Source organism: Otolemur garnettii, unplaced genomic scaffold (genome assembly GCF_000181295.1).
Source record: "Otolemur garnettii isolate 467f Iridium unplaced genomic scaffold, OtoGar3 scaffold00075, whole genome shotgun sequence".
NCBI classification, from domain to species: Eukaryota; Metazoa; Chordata; class Mammalia; order Primates; family Galagidae; genus Otolemur; species Otolemur garnettii.
Window position 1 is genome coordinate 6,118,096 of NW_003852470.1, and position 20,808 is coordinate 6,138,903.

The 20,808-nt window shown below is 46.1% G+C and overlaps 1 protein-coding gene across 3 annotated transcripts in view; it reads left to right on the forward strand.

Annotated features, from left to right (window-relative positions):
• CUNH10orf90 (chromosome unknown C10orf90 homolog) overlaps positions 1-20,808 on the forward strand; it is a 220,664-nt gene that overhangs the window by 11,720 nt on the left and 188,136 nt on the right. For all 3 annotated transcript variants that reach the window (XM_003794064.1, XM_023515648.1, XM_023515649.1), the window contains exon 2: positions 7,895-7,967. In XM_003794064.1, the coding sequence (XP_003794112.1) occupies positions 7,895-7,967 (73 nt within the window). The remainder of the gene's footprint in view (positions 1-7,894; positions 7,968-20,808) is intronic.

The window sequence follows — 20,808 nt, forward strand, 5'->3', positions numbered from 1 at the left end:
TTAAATCATAGCTGTGTACATTAATGCAGTCATGGGGTACAGTGTTGTGTTTTCATATACAATTTGAAATATTTTCATCAAACTGGTTAACATAGCCTTTGTGTCATTTTCTTGGTTATTGTGGGGAGAGTGGTTTCTTAACATGGAATCTACTTCCAGTGAAGGTGCTGGTTTACAGTAGACATGACAACAAAGGATTTAAAATACTCCACAAACTTAATTGATCTGTAGACACAGGGGTTGGAAGGCTTCATTCTGATTTTGAACGTTCCACTGCAGGTAAGATGCTATCAGACAGCACAGGCCACAGAGAAATTTTTCGTGAAGGGAAGAGTCACTCATCCCCACAAACTTCGTTGCTGTCTTAATTTTAAGAAATTGCCACAGCCGCACCAATCTCCAGCAACTACCAACCTGGTCAGTTGGCACCATCAACATGGAGGCGAGACCCCCATCCACAAAAATATTGCAACTTGCCGAAAGCTCAGATGATTGGTAGCATTTTTTTTAGCAACACATATTTTAAAAATTTATGTATATACATTTTTTGACATAATGCTCTTGCGTACGTAACAGACTCACACTATAGTATAAACGTCACTTTTATATACACTGAGAAACCAAAAAAGTCATGTTGTTTTATTGCGATATTTATTTTATTGGGATGGTCTGGAACCAAACCCACAATACCTCCAAGGTAAGCCTGTGAAGAGAAAATGCTGCAAGTGATAGGAACATAATGGAAAATGGGGAAAGGAATTCCTAAGGAGTCAAGGGAAAGCTATCGCTTTGATATACAAAATAGTTCAGCTAAATTTGACTTTGTAACAGGGTAATTAACATGCCAGCATTTTGGAGTCCTTCTCCCCCCATGGCTGATGTTTGCATAGAAATCTCCAGGGAGGTGCTTCCTCTTCTCTGCTCTCGTTTATACTGGAAACAGGGGGCTGAAGTCACCCTGGAGGGGGGGACGGGGAATGAAGAGTGAAATCTCTGCCGACCACCTCTCATCAGACAGCCAGGGGAGCCTGTCTTCCTCCCACGTCCCCCAGGAGGAGAGATGATATATTCTCTTTACATCCTGATTCATCTCACTTTCAAATCAGAACCCCACCAGACACCACCCTGGCAGGGAGAGTGAAGGAGAGACAAGGGGAGACAGAGAGCTAGAACTGCGGCATCCTCGTTCATCTCCTGACAAGGGAACAATCCCACCATTTGCAATCAGACAAGGGATATTATCTCAGTAATAAAAGACAATTGAGAATCTAAATGAAAAATCTAAGGCTTTTCATGCTGATTTATTTTAGATTAGAAAAAGTGAAACCAGATGTAAACATGAAGAGATGATGCATGAAGAGGGAATTGTAGAGCGATGCGTCTCAGTTTTGAGTTATTATAGGTGTAGGGTTGTGGAAAATGCACGGTTGATCTGTAAACTGATCTGACATTAATTATTGTTGCAGAAGAGTTCAGGAGATTGAACAAAAACATGGATCGCTGGCAAAGATCAATCATGCATCCAGATTAGCGTTAGAGTGTGGTCCGTACTGTACCTTGGAGAGTCTGCACTGACCGAGCAGCGAGCAGCCTGGAACCTGGGGCCTGCACCTGCTGTCTGCCCTCTAGCGGAACCTCCCAAGTCCCCCGAGAAGGCATTCGAGCAGCAGTGTCTATCATTATCTTAAAGAAAAGACACAGCACAACATCCGCCCCATTTCAGCTCCCTGGCCCACAATGAGATTGGATGTCTGTATTTTCTCCGCAAACCGCGAGCATGTCCAGAGAGGCAAAGTTAAGGGAGCAGCAGATTTCTGTGTAGACCTGGAAATTTCCAGCTGTTTTTCTCTTTTTCTTCCTTCAGTCCCTGTTTTCCTTGTGCTTCACAGAGCTCGGGAGCAGCCTTGAACTTCCCTAGCCTTCCATTCCCATAGACACACACGTGCACACTCAGGTACATGTGCTCATGTAGCTCACATGTACACACACACACGTACACAGAGACACTATATGGAGCAGGGAGGGTCCAAGCACTTAGTACATGGGGTCAAAAGTGGGAGAATTTGAATCAAGCTGAGGCTGAATCCTGGCCCGGGCATTTAGTCACTCTAGGTATGACCCAGGAAATTTGCCTACTCACTTCATATCCTAATGTCCTTACCTATAAAATGCAGGAGAATGTCTATTTTATAGGGCTCCATGTAAGGACCGGATGGGGGCCGTGTTGTGCCAAGCATTCCTCAGACGTCCACAGTACCGGCTGACGGTCCTCCGTCGGGGGAATGAGTCAACTCTCGGGACTGAGTTTGATTCCACAACAGGTTTTTGGATTTTAAAAAGATAATACTGCTCAAATCTCCTGTAGGATCCAAGATACACTCTATAATTTAGCTCTAATTAAAAAAAGTCTGAATATCCACACTCAGTGGAATAAATTAATATCATAAATAGCCTTAGGTTAGTTCAGGTAAAGTTTTGATATCAGATTAGTTTGCTACCAACCCAGGAGAAAAACAGTTGGATTACAGAGGTTGATGCACTTTGGAATTGTAGGTGGGAGATTACGGATCCGTAGTGAGTACTCAGATATCTTGAAGGGGGTCAGGAAACAACAAAAACAGCAGCATATTTGCTCATCGGAGGCAAATTGTTACTGTGGGACTTGGGAGAATCAGGTAAGGGGGTGTGCAAGTTGTTTTGCAAAGTACTTTGTCTTACACAGAGGGAGGGGTCTGCTGTTGCTGTATCTGTGATGCCCAATCAAAGCTGGAGCCCCACTTCTGGCTGACAGAATCCATAGGTCAACTGGATATCGATATTTCTATGGTCCTAGTAGACAGTAGGCTTGACCACACAATCATCCCCTGTGAGATGGCAGGTGGCATGGTGGAGCAGGAGGATGGCTGGCCAGGCTCAGGGTGGCTGCTGGGTGTGATGGGATTACTGGCTTTTTGTTCTTGGGCACTGAGATTTCTTACCCTCTCTGGGGAGTAGTTTAAATATTTAAAAGAAAAAAAAAAAGAAAAATCTGCGTGTCCTGGCTGCCTCCCAGGGACTTTGGAAAATCAAAACTGAGGTCATTGTACCAAGCGCCTTGCACAGTGCAGCACCCCCACTCCTGTGGGGCACTCTGTTCTTTTTATGCTTCTTGGTCCTGGCCACAGTTGTCTGCTTCCCGGGAGTGATCCTCATTGCCTGGGGTCCAAGCTGGGGTCCTTGACTCGCTTAATAGGTATATGTGACTTTGGAAGAGTTACCCAACTGCTCTGTGCCACAGCGCCCACATCTGTACTACGGAGATAACGACTGGAAGGGCCCTTGCACTGACTTGCTGGAGGGTCCCGGAGGGCAGGTGCCCTGACACGGAGATAGCTCTGGTCATCCTCAGGTCAGACTTCAACTAGGCACACAAGCAGCTGGGAACATGGATAAAAAATGGGGTCTTTTTTTTTTATGAGAGAGAGACAGTCCCACTCTGTGACCCTGGGTAGAACGCTATGTATGGCATCGTAGTTCACAGCAACCTCCAACTCTTAGGCTTCAGCAACGCTCTTGCCTCAGCCTCCTGAGTAGCTAGGACTACAGGCATCTGCCGCCATGCCTGGCTAGTTTTTCCTATTTTCAGTAGAGAACAGGTCTCACTCTTGCTGGAGCTCTCTCCAACTCCAGAGCTCAAGCAGCCTTCCACGTATCTGGGATTACAGGATCCCACCACCATGCCTGGCTTTTTTCTTAGAGATGAGGTCTCACTCTGGCTCAGGCTGGTCTCGAATCTATAAGCTCACACATTCCACCTGCCTTGACCTCCCAGAGTGCTAGGATTACAGGAGGGAGCCACTGTGCCCAGCAATCTTTTTTTTTTTTTTTCAATGAATGCTTATTGAGAACCTACTATGTGTCCAGCCCTATATTAGGAACTAGAAATCTATTGACAAGCAAGGCAGAAATAATGCTATTCTCACAGGGCTTATAGTTCTGGGGGAGGCAGACATCAGCTATAGATTTACACACAGCCATGTGTATTTATGAGGCAAGTGCTCAGAAGGAAAAGGAATGCTTTTGCAAGAGCTTACAAACAAGAAACATGACCTAGTTTTTAAGGTAGTGTCAGGAGAGACATTCACATGGACAGTCAAGTGAGCTGAGACCCAGAGGAAGACCAGAGGAACATGTTATGCAATGGGGTAGCTTGTGCAGGGCCTTGTGAAGGGTGAGCATCTTCATGTCCAAGGAGATGAGGGAGGCTCACACAGAGCACATGGCCAGGGCAGAGGTGCCCGGTGATGCCACAGAGATTAGCAGGTGCCTCTTCATACTTTATCCTTGGGGTAATGAAAAGTGCTGCTCTTCTATGTGCAGGAGTTACAGTCAACAACCAGCAGAAAGCAGAGCCGGTGCTGAGTCTTTCCAGGACATTGCAGTTGGGTGGAGACCTAGGGTCAGTTGATGAAAGATTAAGGTGACCAGATGTCCCACTTTTGGCGGGACAGTCCCTATTTTTAACAATTTGTTATGCATCCCGCAGTGTTTTAAAAAAGTCCCAATTTTTGGAAAGAATACACGACAAGCTAGGGAACGGCGGGACAACAGGAAGGGAATATACGGTTCAGCTGCTGAAAAGGTTAATGTACTCCATTTGGGAATGAAGAGCTTAATGTAAACTCCCTACTCCCCTCGTGGGCAAGGTCGCCCAGGTGGATGGTGCCCTACTCCTTTGAGCCACAGGCGCCGCCCTATACATAATTTTTTTTAATGCATTATATTTGTAAATTGTACTTATGTTGAAATTAAAAGAATATATATTACAATACTATTTTTACATTCTATGAAAATTTTTGTTGCTCTACATAGACCAAATTTTTAATTACGAACCCACCCCCCCACCCCCTGTCAATGGTGTCCTGCTTTACCAATGTTAAAATCTGGTCACCTTATTAAAGATATTCCCAAGTCACTCCCTCAATGGGAATTCTTAGATAAATAGTGCCTTGGGTCCACAGGATGTGTGTGGTGCGAGGCTTTGGAGAAGCCAGACATTTGCAGAGGGCTGCGGGGCCAGTCAGTGTGCCTGCCACTGTGAATTGCTGGGGTCCCAGAGAGGGACATTTTCCGTGGTCCGCAGCAGCACCCCTCGGTGTATGCCACTCCATGGTGGGCTGGGGCTCCTGACTGGAGAGTGCACAGGGCATCAGGAGCTTGCTGAGTAAAAATTAGTTCTGTGTTGTCGTATCCCAGGTTAATTAACTTGCTAGGCTTTATAGAGTTACATTAAAAAATGTACTTAACAATCTTTCTGAAAAGAGTCATGCAAGACAAAACCCAAGAGAGAAGAAGCTTAAGACATCTGCGATGGTTTCCCTCTACTCCCTGGCCCCACAGACAGATTCCAGACACACCTGATTGGTTTGAATTTTAGATGGTCCTAGAACAGTGGTTCTCAACCTTCCTAATGTCACAACGTATTTTCATGTTACAAAGGGGTCAGAACCCACAGGTTGAGAACTGCTGACCTAGAATTGAAATTATTTTCCAATCCTATGTCCAATGTTGTAAAACTTCATTCCCTTCCTGAAAATTGCCGATGTATTATCTGATCTCTCCAGTGACACGTGCACGTTAAGCCTGAGAGAAAGACTGTGCAAGTATATAGCTATTGTTAGCTGTATCAGATAGATAGCAGATCATACTTAGTGTCTCGGCCCTATTTGTGCTGCTGTAACAGAATACACGAGACTAATTTATAAAGAACTGGATTTACTTCTCACAGTTCTCAAGGTTGGGAAGTCCAAGATCAAGGGGCAGCATCTGGTGGGGGCCTTCCTGCTGTGTCCTCAGATGGCCTAAGAGCAGAAGGGAGCAAGCCCATTCCTGTGAGCCCTTTTCATGGCGGTGACAATCCATTCATGAGGTGGAGCCTTCAGGGCCTGAGCACCTCCCCTTAGGCCTCATCTCACAACACTGTTGCTTTGAGGATTAAGTTTCTAACATGTGCATTTTGGGAAACACATTCAGATCATAATACTTAATGGTAACAACAACAATAGCAATGTTTAGAACACATTGGCTTAAAGCTAGAGTGCTTTGGGTTTTACTAGCCTGATCGGATTCCTGGCTCCATTGCACCCAGCCCGGTGACCTTGGCCTATCACATAACTGAAATCTTAGTTTTCTCAGCTGCTGTACCAGGGCTCAAAGCAGCACATCTAAATGTTGTGTAAATTCAATGAGATGATATATGAGGTCTGATAATTAAATCTGTGAACTCATCCTAGAAAAAGTACTACAAACCTCATTGCAGACTATCACTACAGCTACCTCTGAGGTACTCCCTTTAGGAAGCTATGCACTGAGGCTGGTGCCTCATCCACCCTTCAAAGGAATTTTGGAACTCTTTTTGGAATGGCCATCAGAGCTGTTGTCATATGAGGTCTAATAATTAAGTTTGAGAACTTAATGTGCTTACACTAGCACTGTGCAAACAACTCAGTAAGGTTTCCTACCCTGGTGTATCAGTGTCTCACAGCTGAGCTGTGCACATGTGGTGGTGTCTTGCTGAGCAGGGTTTATTATTGTTGCATGTTTTTGTGCATTGTATGATAACAGCTCTGATGGGCACTCCAGGAAAAGAGTCTCTCAAAACATGCTTTGACAGCTGAACTAGGTGTTAGAGTCGGTGCATGGCTTCCCAAGGGGAGTACTTCAAAGGTGACTGTGACCATAATGATATTCAGTAATGAGGTATGTAGCACTTTTTCTAAGATGAGTTTGCAGACCTCATATGTGAAGCATTAAGTATACAATTGGCACATGTGAAGCCACAATCATTTTCAGCACTTCTTATAATTAATAATCATATTGCTGACAGGCAATTGCTGAGTTGAGCCAGAGCTGAGAAGTCTAGGGAAGGGCAGATAATGGTAGGAACTGTCAGCCCTGCTGGGTCTCAGCCAGGCTCAGTCCATGTCCCACTCCACTCTTTCTCCTTCACTGGGGTGGGAGGAGGCCAGACTTCTCCTGGGACAGATGATTTGTTTGACTATAGTTTCCCCTTTGCAACTCCAGAACTGGTTGCCTAGATGTGGGGGATGAAAAGGAGAAAAAAAATGGTAACTGAACCCCCAAAAGCTTGATTCAGCCTCAAGACTATGAAATTAACTGGGGTTCAGGGTGAGAGCTGAGCTTGAGTGTCACAAAGGGACTGTCCCTCCAAGTCTGGCCATGAAGACTGCAGGGCCATCAGAAAAGTGGCTTTAGCTTGGGATATTCTGAGGGACACTGGAGATGCCCAGTATGGAATGGAATGTTCTGGAGTCTCACTGAATCTCAAATCTCACCCACAGTGAACTGCTTTCAGAATAAATCACAAAATAAACCTTTCCCTTTCGGTAGAGACCGTGTAGTAATCATACTTGCAGATAGCAGAATAGCTAGAATAGCTTTGTATATGTTAATCTCATTTTCATTGGGTCTTAGAGGCTAATTCCTAAAATTTGATTGTTCATGGTTAATCAATTTATCAATATTTATTGAGCATCCAGCTATAGAGCTCAGCACCCATTCAGTGCTATGAAGGGCTAGAAAGAAACGATTAGATGTGATCCCCTGATCTACTAATAAAATGCACAGCAAATTGATGCTGGCTGGTCAGGGTCTTTTCCCCTTCTGCCCTTTTCTTCTTGTGCATCACGAAGTCATCAGAAACCTTCTTTTTATTCACTGGCAGGGGTAACCTGGGAGAAAATGGAAATTAGGACTCGTTACAGACTGTAGTTCTTTCTTGGATGTGCTTCTAGGGATGTTCCCAATTTTTTTTGAAAAATAATGTATATTATTGAAGATTATGTATTTGGCAAATAAAATATAAAACTAGGAAGGGTTTCTGTTTATTTTCCAGATCCACAGCCGACTCTTCTCATCCCCCGAAGATCATTCTGCCTGGGAAGGAAATGAAAGTCTTTTGAACACAGGTAAGGAAGTGGGCTGTGTCCAGGCAGTGTTCCTTTTCAAGACTTTATTTACTCTCTTCTCTCTTTCCTTTATTTTTATTAATAATGTAGTGTACTTTTGAGTCTAGTTTCCCCCAAACTAGAGATGATAGCTCAGTGGCTCTGACAAGATTTGAAGCTGATTTGAATTTCTAAACACCCATGTTGTTTGGCTAGCAGCCTCCAAAAAGCAAAAGATGCAAAAGAAATCGTGGTTGCCTCTGGTGGTGCCTTTGGAACCCAAGGTCGCTGCTGAGCGCTGAGCATGCGGGTCAGGCCAGCACGGAACAGGGTCCTCTCAGGAATGAGTAATGAGACAAATACAGAATATTCTCGCCACAGAGTGGATGCAATTTAAATACAGGCAGCTATGTGCATTCATAAATCATTTTTTATAAAGCCACTAAACTGTAAAACCATGACGTGGGATGGTTACACTTCATAACTTTTATTAAGTTTGCTAATATAAATGATGTGCACATAAGCTCCCCCTCCCTTTGTGTGAGCAATCAGATGGATTTAGGTCAAATGTTTTGATGATACTATCATCAGACTACTGAGTTAAGAAAATATTTCAGTTCAGAGACTCTAGCAAAACCAAATTCTAACATAATGTTTTAATATAGTACATGTTAGTTTTTAACACTCATTTTATAACTTATAAATGTGGCGAGTGAACTGCTATAGATAAAAACATATATGCATACATATTTGTATGTATGTATCCATGTATATGGATGTGTGCATGCACGTGTGGCTATGAATGTGTGTATATATGTATGTATGTGCACATATTAATGTGTGTATACACACGTGTATAGGTATGTGTGTATGCATGTGTACATATGAACATGTGTATACACATGTGTATATGAATGTATGTACATGTGTATAGCATGTGTGTATATGAGCATGTGCACACACGTGTGTATGTTTACATGTGTATGTGTGTGTATATGAATGTGTATACACAAGTATATATGTATGTGTATAAGTGTGTGCATGCACATGTGTATGTATGTATATATGTATGTGTGCATATTAATGTGTATATACAAGTGTATGTGTGTATACACATGTGCATATGAATGTGTATGCACACGCATGTACACATATGTGTATATGTATGTGCACACATGTATATGCATGTACACATGTGTACATGCATGTATGCATATGAATGTGAGTATAGGCACAGTGTACGTGTGTGTATGTTATGTATACACATTTATAGTTTTTCTTCTCATCACTCTTCCTCTCCTCCCTATATTAAAGATATCAGAGACCTGAATTCCTTTCTGTAACTGACACTGTCAGTCCAAGACAAAAATATTATTTGAAAGAACCTGTCATATTTGTTCCTTTCTGGAAGCCCCCAAAGCATGGTTTATAGCTTATTCTTTAATAGTGCCAGATAAGTTTTGGCCTTTTGAAAACCTTGCCTAGAAATTGCCTGTGGTAAGAATGTGAGTACATTGATAGATACTTCTGGTGGCCCAAACAGCAAAGGTGGGCTTAGGAGAAGTGGCTGGCCACCTGCACCCCACGGACAGCACGGGACATCAGGTGAATGTCTGTGAGCACTGGCTCACCTGACTGAGATGTAGTTGCTCTGGTCTTCTTTATCTTAGAAATGGGCCAAGCTGGACACTCCCACAGTGGGTACCTATATTTGCAGATTAATGACTTAGGAACCAAGCACATGCTGGCCTAAGGCTGGAGGTTCAGGGTCTAGCTGTAGGGAATGTGCCAAGCAGCCTAGGGTAGGGAGGGGGATGTATCTCCTTGCTTGTTTTTTTTTTTTTTTTTGGTTATTTTTAATTTGCCAACATAGTCAAAGTGCTAATTACTGAAGAAGTAAAGAAACAGGCATTCTTAAAATTTGAGTCTTCTGCTAGGAGGCAGGGAGTCACACCAATGGGGGGGTGCTTCCTGCAGTGCATTCTCGGAGGCACCCCCATCTGCGTCTCCCTGCAAGCTTGTTTTCATCTGTTAAAGAGAAATTGCCCCAGACACTTATTAAAGATGGCCAGAAAGGTTTTATTGGTGTTACTGCAGTAGTGGAAAGAGGCTTCTGAGTAGGACTAAGTCAAGTCTGAATATGGCAAAGGCAGCTGGGACTTCACAGCCAATGGCAGGTGAGGGGCTCAGGGGATAGAAATTTACTAGGAGCAACTTGTTATCTAAGGTGAGGGGAGAGGAATTTGATTAGAAATCAAGGGTGGGGAAAATTCTCCCTATGTTGGCCTAGCAGGCCCAGGAGGGAAGGAGGCCTAGTCAGGAAGGAGGTCCACAGGGGCCTGACTAAAGTTTGGCTGAGGAAGGAGCCTAGTCAAATCTTTTCTGGGAAGACAGACCTGAGCCGCCATCTGTGGCTTCTGGGGTCTCATTGCCAACTCCTGTCCCTCAGGAAAGCACAAAGAGCTTGGCCCAGGAGCTACACCCCTATTCCTACACTCATGACACAGGGGCCTTGCACAAGGGCAGAGTCTTCCTCGGCCCTGTATTTGCCAATGTGGTCAAAGTGCCAATTACTGAAGAATACGTCAAGGCCTTCTTGAACTTTGGGTCTTCTGATTGGAGGTCGGGAGTTGTACCAAAAGGGCTCATGCTTCCCTGCAGAAGTGCTTTGACCACAAACTCACAATCACAGACAAAAGGGAAACCATGGGGAGGAAACCAGTGAATGCAACCAAATAATGAGCCTCTGTGTTGCAGAAAGCACAGGACTCAGGGTGCTCCCTGGGCCTTGACAGTGGGAGTGGCGGTGAGTGTGGGCCTCACCGCAGTGGAGGACAACTCTGTCCATACCGAGTCACCTTCACAAGGCAGGCTCCATCCTGACACCTTCAGTCAGGAGACAGGGCAGGTCGTAGACACATAGCTGCTGGGGACCCAACCGTGCAGTTGACTGGCTAGCAGGTGGCATTCTCCAGAGGGGATCCACGGGCCTGGCCAATGTCCCAAAAGGCATAAGTAGGCCTGTGGACATCTCAGGTTTGGGAGGGCCACCGCGGAAGTTTTGTCCAGTGTCTCTGAGATGTGTGGTGTTTGAAACCCTTCTTTACCATTCCTGCACAGGCATGGGGGGCTTCTGCAGAGTGGCGTGACCACGGAGGCAGCCCCAGGGTAGGGGACTCACTTTACTTTAAGACAGCGCCTGACATGCTAACACAGCTGGGGCTCTTAGAAAGCTCTTAGATCTGTGATTTCTGGTGTGCTGGAAGAGGATCTTAGGTGTACTCTGAAAATCTTTAAAGATCATTAATTAAATTATTTTAAAAGAAGTTCAAAGCATAGTAAGTATATTTTTCTTTTTAGTTTTTTTTATCAACATAATTCAAGTTGTGCTGTGGAAGTTTAATTATAGGTTCAAGCATGCCATGAGATTAAAAAAAGGTTGTAAAATACTGCCTTTGATGTCACTGAGCCGAAGTAAATAAGCCTTCTTATTTATCTATTTTTGATTTGTGTTTATTGAGTAGGCAAAGAGGAAGCATTAAATATTTTTAAGTTGCTGCAATACATGACCTAACCAAGTTCTACAAAGACAACTCTGGGGGCAGTGCCTGTGGCTCAAAGGAGTAGGGCACTGGCCCCATATACTGGAGGTGGTGGGTTCAAACCCAGCCCTAGCAAAAAAAAAAAAAAAAAAAAAGAACATACAAGAGATCTAAGCTGCAGGTGCCAATTGCTTCAGTTGAAGAATGAAAAAAAAAAAAAAAAAAGGAAACTCTGTTGTGATCTCCACTTGGGCAGTGATACGGGTCTGGCCAGGGCAGTGGCTGTGGTTGCTAGAACTTCTGGAGCACTAGGAAATTACCAAATCATTTACAACTGTTGGGATAAGAGAGGTGAAGGTGCTTCTAGACATTCCGTGTCACCATTAATGGTGTAGGGAATTCAGGGCCCAGGAGGCTTAGGGGTAAAGAGGGGTTGCTGGTGGGAGGATCCTGAATTTGGGGCATTTGCATATGAAGCAGCTGGCAGTTTGGGACAGAGATTGGGAGACAGGTCATTGTTATAGCTCTTGATTCGATCTTCATGTTCATGTGGGTAGTATGAGAACCCACAAGAGAGAAACCACAGGAATGGCTGGGATCGCTGTGGGAGGAGGAGGGTGCTGGAGGACCCTCAGAAACTATCTGCATGGGGTGGGAGGAGGAGCATTGGTTTGAAAGCCACGGACTGGACATCAGGGTTTTGTTTTCTAAATCGAGGTATCTGGGGCCAACGTTGACTTTGCCATCAATTAGCTTTTTATCTTTGGAACGGTCCTTCCACTTCCTCATTTCTTAGTTAGCTGGCAGACAATGGTGGCTTAGGATTCTCTGATCTTTTGAAGCTCCTCTAAGATTCAGTGACGTGGGTGGCAGCCCCAGTCGCAGCAGCTGGCTCACTGGGGTGTTGTTCCAAACAGGGTTGGTAGTACTCAGGCAGGAAATGTGGAGGGAACGTCATCTCTGAGTTTTCACTGTTGCTGCCTTCATTGCCACAATGCGGCTATTCACCTCCCCCCTCACTGATAATTCCAGGACCAGGAAGGGTGGGGAGCTGATTTCTTATAGTTAAACTGCCCTCTTGGCAAGGCCTTTGAAATCTGTTGGCCTGTGTAAAATTTTAGTTTACTGTGATTAATAGTATCTGAACACTACGGGAGGAAAAACTGTAGGAAGGATAAATTTTCCTGTCCAAGCTCACATCTGCTTTTAAAATCAAAGGAAGATAGAAAGTCTCCTTCAAATCCCCATTGTGCGTGTTATAAAATGATTCTGTTTACCATTTCCCACCACTGTGCTTACCCATCTGCAGATGCGACTGCCTGACCTAGGGATTAAGGGTGATTGAAAGTCAGGTGCCTACTTAAGCCATTTTCTGAGAAATCATTTAGGGGAAATGTAAGTATAAAGGGAATGGATGAAGGTCACTTGGAAATTCGTAATTACTAATTCACTTGGCGTTGGAAGGAAGGTGGGAGGGTATGAAATTTCCCCCCTCCTGATCAATTTGGCCTGACCTTTACAGCTGGCAGTTTTTACAGGTGGGTCTTTGATTGATGAGTAGGGAAAAAGTGATCATATTTCACTTGAAACCAGAGGATAATTATTCTTTTATTCTAGCTTTTATAAGGGCAATGATTACCTGCCTTTATAATAATAGTTTTCTTTTCTTTCCTTTCCTTTTCTCTTTTCTTTTCTTTTTGATAGAGTCTTGCTCTGTTTCTGGGGCTAGAGTGCTATGGCCTCAGCCTAGTTCACAGCAACCTCAAACTCCAGGGCTCAAGCAATCCTCCTGCCTCAGCCTCCCATGTAGCTGGGATTACAAGTGGCCACCACGATGCCCAGCTAATTTTTCTGTGTGTATTAGAGACAGGATCTGGCTTTGCTTAGGCTGGTCTCCTGACCTCAGCTGATCCTTCCACCTCCGCCTCTCAGAATGCTAGAAATATAAGCCGGAGCCAGGATATGTCCTGACCTCATAACAGTGAGTCAATAGTTAGCCGCCCAAGTAAAACCTATACCCTTGAGTATGTTCTGGTGCCCCTTAAAAACCACCCCAGCCTGATGCAAGTTACGTTTCATTTCTCTTCCAAGAAGAATCATTTATAAATGCAGTTTCCCTGTGAATAAGGTATAGAAGGGATACCCAATTTGCCTGCTTTCCCTAAAACTCCTGGTTTTTATAAGACTCTAATTGTTAGAGTTGTAACATGTGGATTATTTTTTGATACAGAAGCCATTTGATCTCACTACACTCCCTCTGCCTTGTTCTCCCCGCTTCCTCCCTGCCCACGGGGGAAAACTCAGCTATTGAACAAGTATAAGAGTATCTTTAATCAACACCACTGCTGTAGTTGAACCTCACGTCAGTCCCCAGAAGACGGAACAGAAGCTTCTCCCACAGAATTCAGTGCCCCTCTCCCTCCAGCCTTTGTTTATTCTTCTAGATGTTTCTCCAGTTACATCACTTTGTGGACACACCCCTTCTACACATTTCTGCTGCTAAGACCCTTCCTTTTGGCAGAAGCTTCCCTGATCATCCTGCCCTGTCCTCAGCCCATCAGGACGTTTTCTTTGTTCTACAAATATGGTCCTTTCAGCCTGATCTACCTCGTTGGCTTGTCTTTCTTCCCTTTCAGCCCTGGGCTTTACGGGTGGGGGACCTCGCTTAACCCCTCTCTGTTCCCAAGTTCAGAAACCACCTGCAGAAGTTGCTTCTTGGATCAAATGGCAGGATTGTACGGAGAGACTTGGAGCCATTTCTCCTTGGGGCAGGGTGTGGGGGTGTCACTCGACACCTGCAGGCAGGCCTGTTGAGCAGGGCAGGAATCACAGCTCATGGCAGTGGTTGAAAACCCAAAAGGGAAAACATCTGTCTTTGGGTTTCTCAAGATTCTCAGCAGTGCTTTGAGTAACAGACTCCTGACCTGTTCCTCAGCTTCCTTTGTGGAGTGGGGCAGAGGCTCCCCCTGACTGGTTCTTACCGGTTCTTCCCGGGCTGGCTCTGTTACATCCACTCTGCTGTGCATGGCGGAGTTGGGAAAATGCCACATCCCTTTTCTGATCACTGGAGAATAGAAAATATTTTTTTCTCCTTCTTGCAGAAGATGCAAAGACGCACATTTGGATCTATTGTGCCTACTCGGGCAGGATGTTACTGGGAAGAAAACAGAGCAGCCCACCCCTGTCACTGGGCTATGTGACAGTCCCTGTTTGTTTGTCCTTACGTGAAAAGCATGGTGCTCATGTCCACTCCTGAATCCTCTCTGTTACCTGGGCCTTGCCCATTAGTTTGGCTGCAGCGCCATGAGAATGCTGTCCCAGGATTTTCTGCCTCGACTTTCATTTTTGCTCATCACCTGATATTTAATCTAATTTTTTTTAAAATTGGTAAAATAAGGAGCTATACAAAGAGCTCGGCTGCAGATTCCCAGTCTGTGTAGTTACGAGTCAGACAGAAACACGGCCAGCCAGACCTCACTGCTTCCTCTCCAAGGCTTGAACACTCAGTCACCACCTCCGAGGTGCTGAAAGAGATAGTGACGGCACCTCACCTAAATTGAGGAAATCAGACCTAGGGGACAGTCCAAGAAGGCCAGTGTGCTCCACGTATAGACGGGCAGAATGCAGAGCCCAACCTATAATTTCAGTTCATTTCCCCCTGGAGTGAATGAGTCTTTCCACCTTGTTACAGGTGTTGGGGAGGACACCGGGGCATCTGCACCCTGGTCCTAATGAAAGGAGCAGGTCTGAGAGGCAGGTGTCCAGCAGGGGTTCTTATAATACTTTTGCTGGAGAGGAGAACCCTGGGAAGCATCACGAGGAAGCCCGTGTGTGACGGCAGGGTGTGACGGCAGGGTGTGACGGCAGGGTAGCCACCCCATGCCCCCCGCCATGGACACAGGATTGTACAGAAGTCACAGAGCAGACAAAGTGGGGTTGCTGTAGCGGCAGCTCTCAGTTCAGGGCTGCATCGGAGTCACTGATGAGCCCAGAACATACAGGTCTCTGGGCTCACCAGACCTGCAGCCGCACGGTACAGAGGCATGCAGCACAGGAAGTAGCTGTCAGCATCCCTATTAAAACTACCACTTAATGTCTTTTGGAGTTTGTGTTTTGGGAAAGAAAGGTATAATTTAGCTGGTCCAAGTGACAGTCGTTCCCTCACCTCCAAGAGTTACTCAGCATAATGTTCTTCTATAAAAGGTCATCTTAATGGCCTCCTCTCCTCTCCACCCTGGTGGTGAGGGATTCCTGCCCCAGGGTTATGGGGATGACCAGACATGACACCCGACACTGCCCAGTCGAGCCCACTCAGTGCCAGGAAGGAGGACACCATATGCCACACAGGGGTTGCATTCAGAAGTAGAGTGAACGGGCAGCATCTGTGGGATGCAGGCTTTGTAGTAACAAAACTGTGGGTGACCCTAACCCCTGTGGAAGGGTGAGGTAACTTGTTTGAATAACTCTGCAGGTTGGCAGGGAACTGAAGTTCACTATCAAGGTCAAGTGGGAGTGATACTTGGGCCCCATGATTAGGCGCATTTCTTGGCTAGGGAGCATACCTCAGGGAGTGGAGTAGGGAGCTGGTAGTTACACCCTCCTCATCTTCCCCAGACATCAAGGCACACATAATATTGGACCTTAATTTAAGGTCATAACCAGGAGGGGCTGGCCCGGAGAGGGAGAGGATGTGGAGGGGTGGGCAGAATGAGATCTGCTGGGATTGGGGACCAACAGCTGCCAGGCATGGAAGACAGAGGGAGACTTTAGGTCTGGTTCCCAGGAGTGTGGTGACAGCCAGGGATGGACACCAACCAGGCGACAGGTCAGTGACACAGCCTCAGACAGAGTCACAGCTCCATGCTAGGACCTAAGGTCGGGCACGCAGGAAAGGGGCTGTGAGTGGATCCCCCATAGGACCCTGGCTTACAACAACCCCTGTCCAGACCACCTGAGGTCCCAGCACCTGAGGTCCCAGCATCAGGTGAGGGATCAGGTACAAGTCATGAACTGGCTTCCCAGAGCAAGGCAGAGACCCGAGTTCTAGACTGGGCCCCAGGGACAGGGAGGCCCAGTGAGGCCTGGTCTAGAGTCCCTGGCATCTCTCTAAGCTCAGATCGTGGTCCCGGGATGGGGCCACCGCCCATCTGATTGGCCAGGCCTGAAACCCGAGTGTCTCTTCTTCCCCCACACTGCTGTGTCCAAGTCCTGACCAAGGTCCCCTGGTTTAGCACCTTGTCATCTCTGGGACCCACCCTCTTCTCTCCATCCTGCCCTCACATTGGCCAGGACTCCTGCTATCACCCACATGCACCTCCCTCATTCTCACCTCCACCTACAGCCAGAACGAACTGCCCTGGCCAGGCCCCTGCCCAGTTGAAGCCCATCCTTGCTTTCCAATTGCTCTTAGAATAAAGGCAATTCTCAGACAGTTCTTACTCTGTAATGAAAGACCATCCTTACTTGGAATGCAGATGGTTCCACAAGGCCCTGCAGGCCCTGGGCCCTTTTCTCCACCCCCTTCCCCTCTGTACCCCCCTCTGCTATCATAAGCCTCCTCCTGGGGCCGGGGGTCTCTGTACAGACCAGGCCCCTGGTTTGGGCTCTGCTCCCCACTCCCTTTCTCCTCAGTGACCCTGCCCTAGCCTATAGATCTTCATCTGTATTTTCTTGGGAACCGTCCTGAAGTCAGACCACTCAGAGCCCCCTTCCTTTCCTTCTGCACTGGCTGCTGTTAACGATACCAGGCTCATCTCTGTTTGGTAAATCTTCACTCTGCTGAGCTGGGGCATGTCTGTGTTCACTTTTCTGCCCTAGCACCAAGCCTGGAACTTCGTAGTTCAGTAAACCCCTGGTGGAGAATTAACTGGCTGTGTGGGGCAGAAACTTACTCTGGAATAGTCTGGGGGGGCCACCGGGACAGGGAATCAGGCCCATCACCATGGCCGACGTGGTGCAACTGGACACTGGCGTCCCTTCCCTGCTTTCTGTTCTACCCTGAATTGACCCCCTCCCCACCACATATATGTCTCCTAACCTCCTTCCTCTCCGTCCACCAGCCTCTCTCGTCCTGGTGTCACTTGGCCCCCTGACCTCTCTAGAGGTCTGCACTGGGGTTATGCATTATTTTCAGTGTGATTTTAGGCTGCTTTAAATAAAGAGGTTTATTTGTTCCTACTTCCTTATTAATTGTTAGTTGTATATCAAGGGTCTCCCCAAGAGAAAAATCACACTTAGAAATGATGGCCGGAAGCCACACAGTCCTTCCGAGGTCGTATATTACTGGGGAAAGGCTGCAAATAGAAGGCCTGTTCCCAGACTCGTGTGGCCCCTGCTGTGCAGAATGCTGCTTGCTTTGGTGAAATATTGTTAATATGTCGTGCAGAGAATAGACTTAGTTGTGAGCTAAAGTGGTATTTTTTTTTTTCTTTCGTAGCTTTTGCCCAGTTGGCCATCTAAGGAAAGGATTTTTTAAAAAGAAAAAATGTATATAAATGAATACAACATAAATTGAAAGTAACACAGGAAGTTAAATGTATTTTTGAAGCTTACTGTGTTATTTAATACAACGGCCATGTTAATGCCCAGCTTTCCTGCACAGAGGAATATTTCTCCGGCAGCTGAAACCCGGCAGAGCCAGAGGGAACGAGGGCACTCAGAGCAAAGCAACCGCCAGTGAAACTCAAGCGTCTCTTCTGTCTTTATGCATCTGTGACTTTTCATTGCTTATTTTATATCTTGATAAAGATACCAGGGTGTTGGCCACAGACTACTCTTACAAAGCACCTTTTCTTCTGAACAGATTACCTCTTAACCTGCTTTCTTCTTTATTCAATTCTTCTCCCTTGTTTTTCAAGAGTGGTCTCTCTTTGTGTGTGTGTTGTTTTTCAAGAGTGGTCTCTCTCTCTCTCTCTGTGTGTGTGATTGTGTGCTGATAACTTGTTCTTACCTGTCCATGGTGAAATGCAGGAGGCAGGAAATGCCCGCACCTGGCTAAGAGAGAGTGTACTGCGTCCAGAGGTCACTGTTACCAGAAACATAAAATTAGGGTCAACGACCCCTTTCCAGTAGAGCAGGATGGGGCGGGGGTACAAGGACATTGCAAATCATATTCCTGCATTTGAGCGGAAGGCAGGTAAGGTCCAGCTTTCTGATCAAAGGTGTTATTGTTCTTGAAAGAGCCTTGGGTTCACATCACATGCCTACCTGGGGCACATGAGGAGACCTTATGACTATAAAACCTTCCAGAACATTCTCCCCTTAGGCTAACATTTGACAATGCTGCTGTCTGATCTCTGTGCTGAGGGGAGAGTTCCTGAATGATATTTTAAGAGATTCAGCTGTGAAGTTTGTTTTTCCCAAACACCTTGACCATTTGGGGTGAGTACGAATCACAGAGGGCAGAGTTTCCCTAAAGCAGCTCATGCTATTTTTAAATGGAAATCTTTCTTAAAACAGAATCTTACGGGAGGTCAATTAATAAATAGATAGAAGCAGAGGAGCTCTGGCTGGAGGGGTGAGAGAAGCCTCACAATGCAGCCGCAGGTCTGGAGGGACCGCACAGAGCATTTGGATAAACACTGGCTGCTTTCTCTTTGCTGAGATTTCACCTCCTTCATCTCCAATCCTGTGGGATGAGCAGGTGTTGCTGTGGGCTCCATTTTAACCTCCAGATGGCTCCTCCTTCCTTGTGGATCTACACTCGAGTTCTGAAATCTTAATTCTGCTTTGTGTCATGGCTCCCATGGTTGTCACTGTCTCGGTACCTTTCCACGGGTTTTCAGGACCATGGGGCTGTTTCTTGTGCCACCCCCTGTCTTGTTTGGATGTGAGGTAGACATGTGCTCTGGGTTTTAATGGGACAATGGTGCCACAGTCTAGAAGATGCTGTGCTTTCAAACTTGTCTGCCTTTCTCAGTATTAAATGTCTTTACTTTAGTCACTCCCAGAATAAGTTTCTTTAGAACCTTCATATCAGAGCTGCAGGAGCTCAGCCACCTGCCCGACTCCAAACGTGGCTTTCTCTAATGCCTCACGCATGCTGAGGTTTGATTTGTTCTTTCTATGGGACGTGGGAGACATTCTGTGAACGTGATTAGACATCAAGGCAGGCTGGCTGGCCTTGGGGGTGTCCAACACCAGCCTTATTGGGGGCATGATGGGTGTCCCTGCATGGGACACCCTTGCCAGCAGAGTTTTATCACGTGGGTGGACGTTGCATCCAGATGACAGTAGCAGGTGCCAGGGTCAGACTGGCTCCATGTATCCATGAGTGCTATGTTGTCAGTGGACCCAGCATGGGCAGAAGTTTGAGCAGATGTGGGATTCAGGTGTTTATGGCCATGACGCCAACAAGCAAACTGGCCTCGAGATAGTGGTTTGCAGGACAATGAGCGTTTCTTCAGCTCTCGGGGCAGCAGTTTGGTGTCTTGGTGGTGTCTTGCTGGGTCCGACAGCTGTCAGCTGGAGTGATGGCTCTGCTCAGAAAGGATAATCTGGAAATGCTCTCAAGACATCAGGCCAAGGACAGAAACAGACATGCACAAGCTTTTACTCAAACCGAAACAAATTAAAGGTCTGAACTCAGAGTCTAGAGGTAGAGCAATAGAACTCACCTCTTAAGAAATAGCTAAAATTCCATTGGAAAGGGCAGAGTCAGGGGGTGGTATGAAAAATTGGAACCCCTTTTGCCATCCATGTACCACAGCACAATAGGCTTAAGCTCCTGGGAACCAGCTGCACATCCAGTAACTTGCTGGGCCATTTTTCACAATCACCCCATGAGAAAGGTACAAATGTTCCCATCTGATGGATAAGAAAACTAAGGCTCAGAAAAGTCTAGTAACTTTGGGGGTTGCTGGATTGCTCATCCCTAAGATGGGGGTCCTGTTTTCTATTTCAGGGCTGCAGTGGGGGCAATGCCTGGTACCCAGGAAATGGTCAGTGGAGGCTGGCTGTCCACTGGCATGAAGCCCAGGGTATCTGTGTGTCATAGTTATATCACAGTCATAGTGCCCAGAACAGCCTTAGATGCCCTGGGTAACTAGGGACAGGATGTGTGAAAACACATAAAGTCTCAGAAAGACAATGCCCCAAGGTCAGACAGACCCAGATCTGATGGAAAGACAATGCCTCAAGGTCAGACAGACCCAGGTCTGATGGAAAGACAATGCTCAAGGTCAGACAGATCCAGAACTCATGGAAAGACAATGCTTAAGGTCAGATAGACCCAGATCTGATGGAAAGACAATGCCTCAAGGTCAGACAGACCCAGATCTGATGGAAAGACAATGCTCAAGGTCAGATAGACCCAGGTCTGA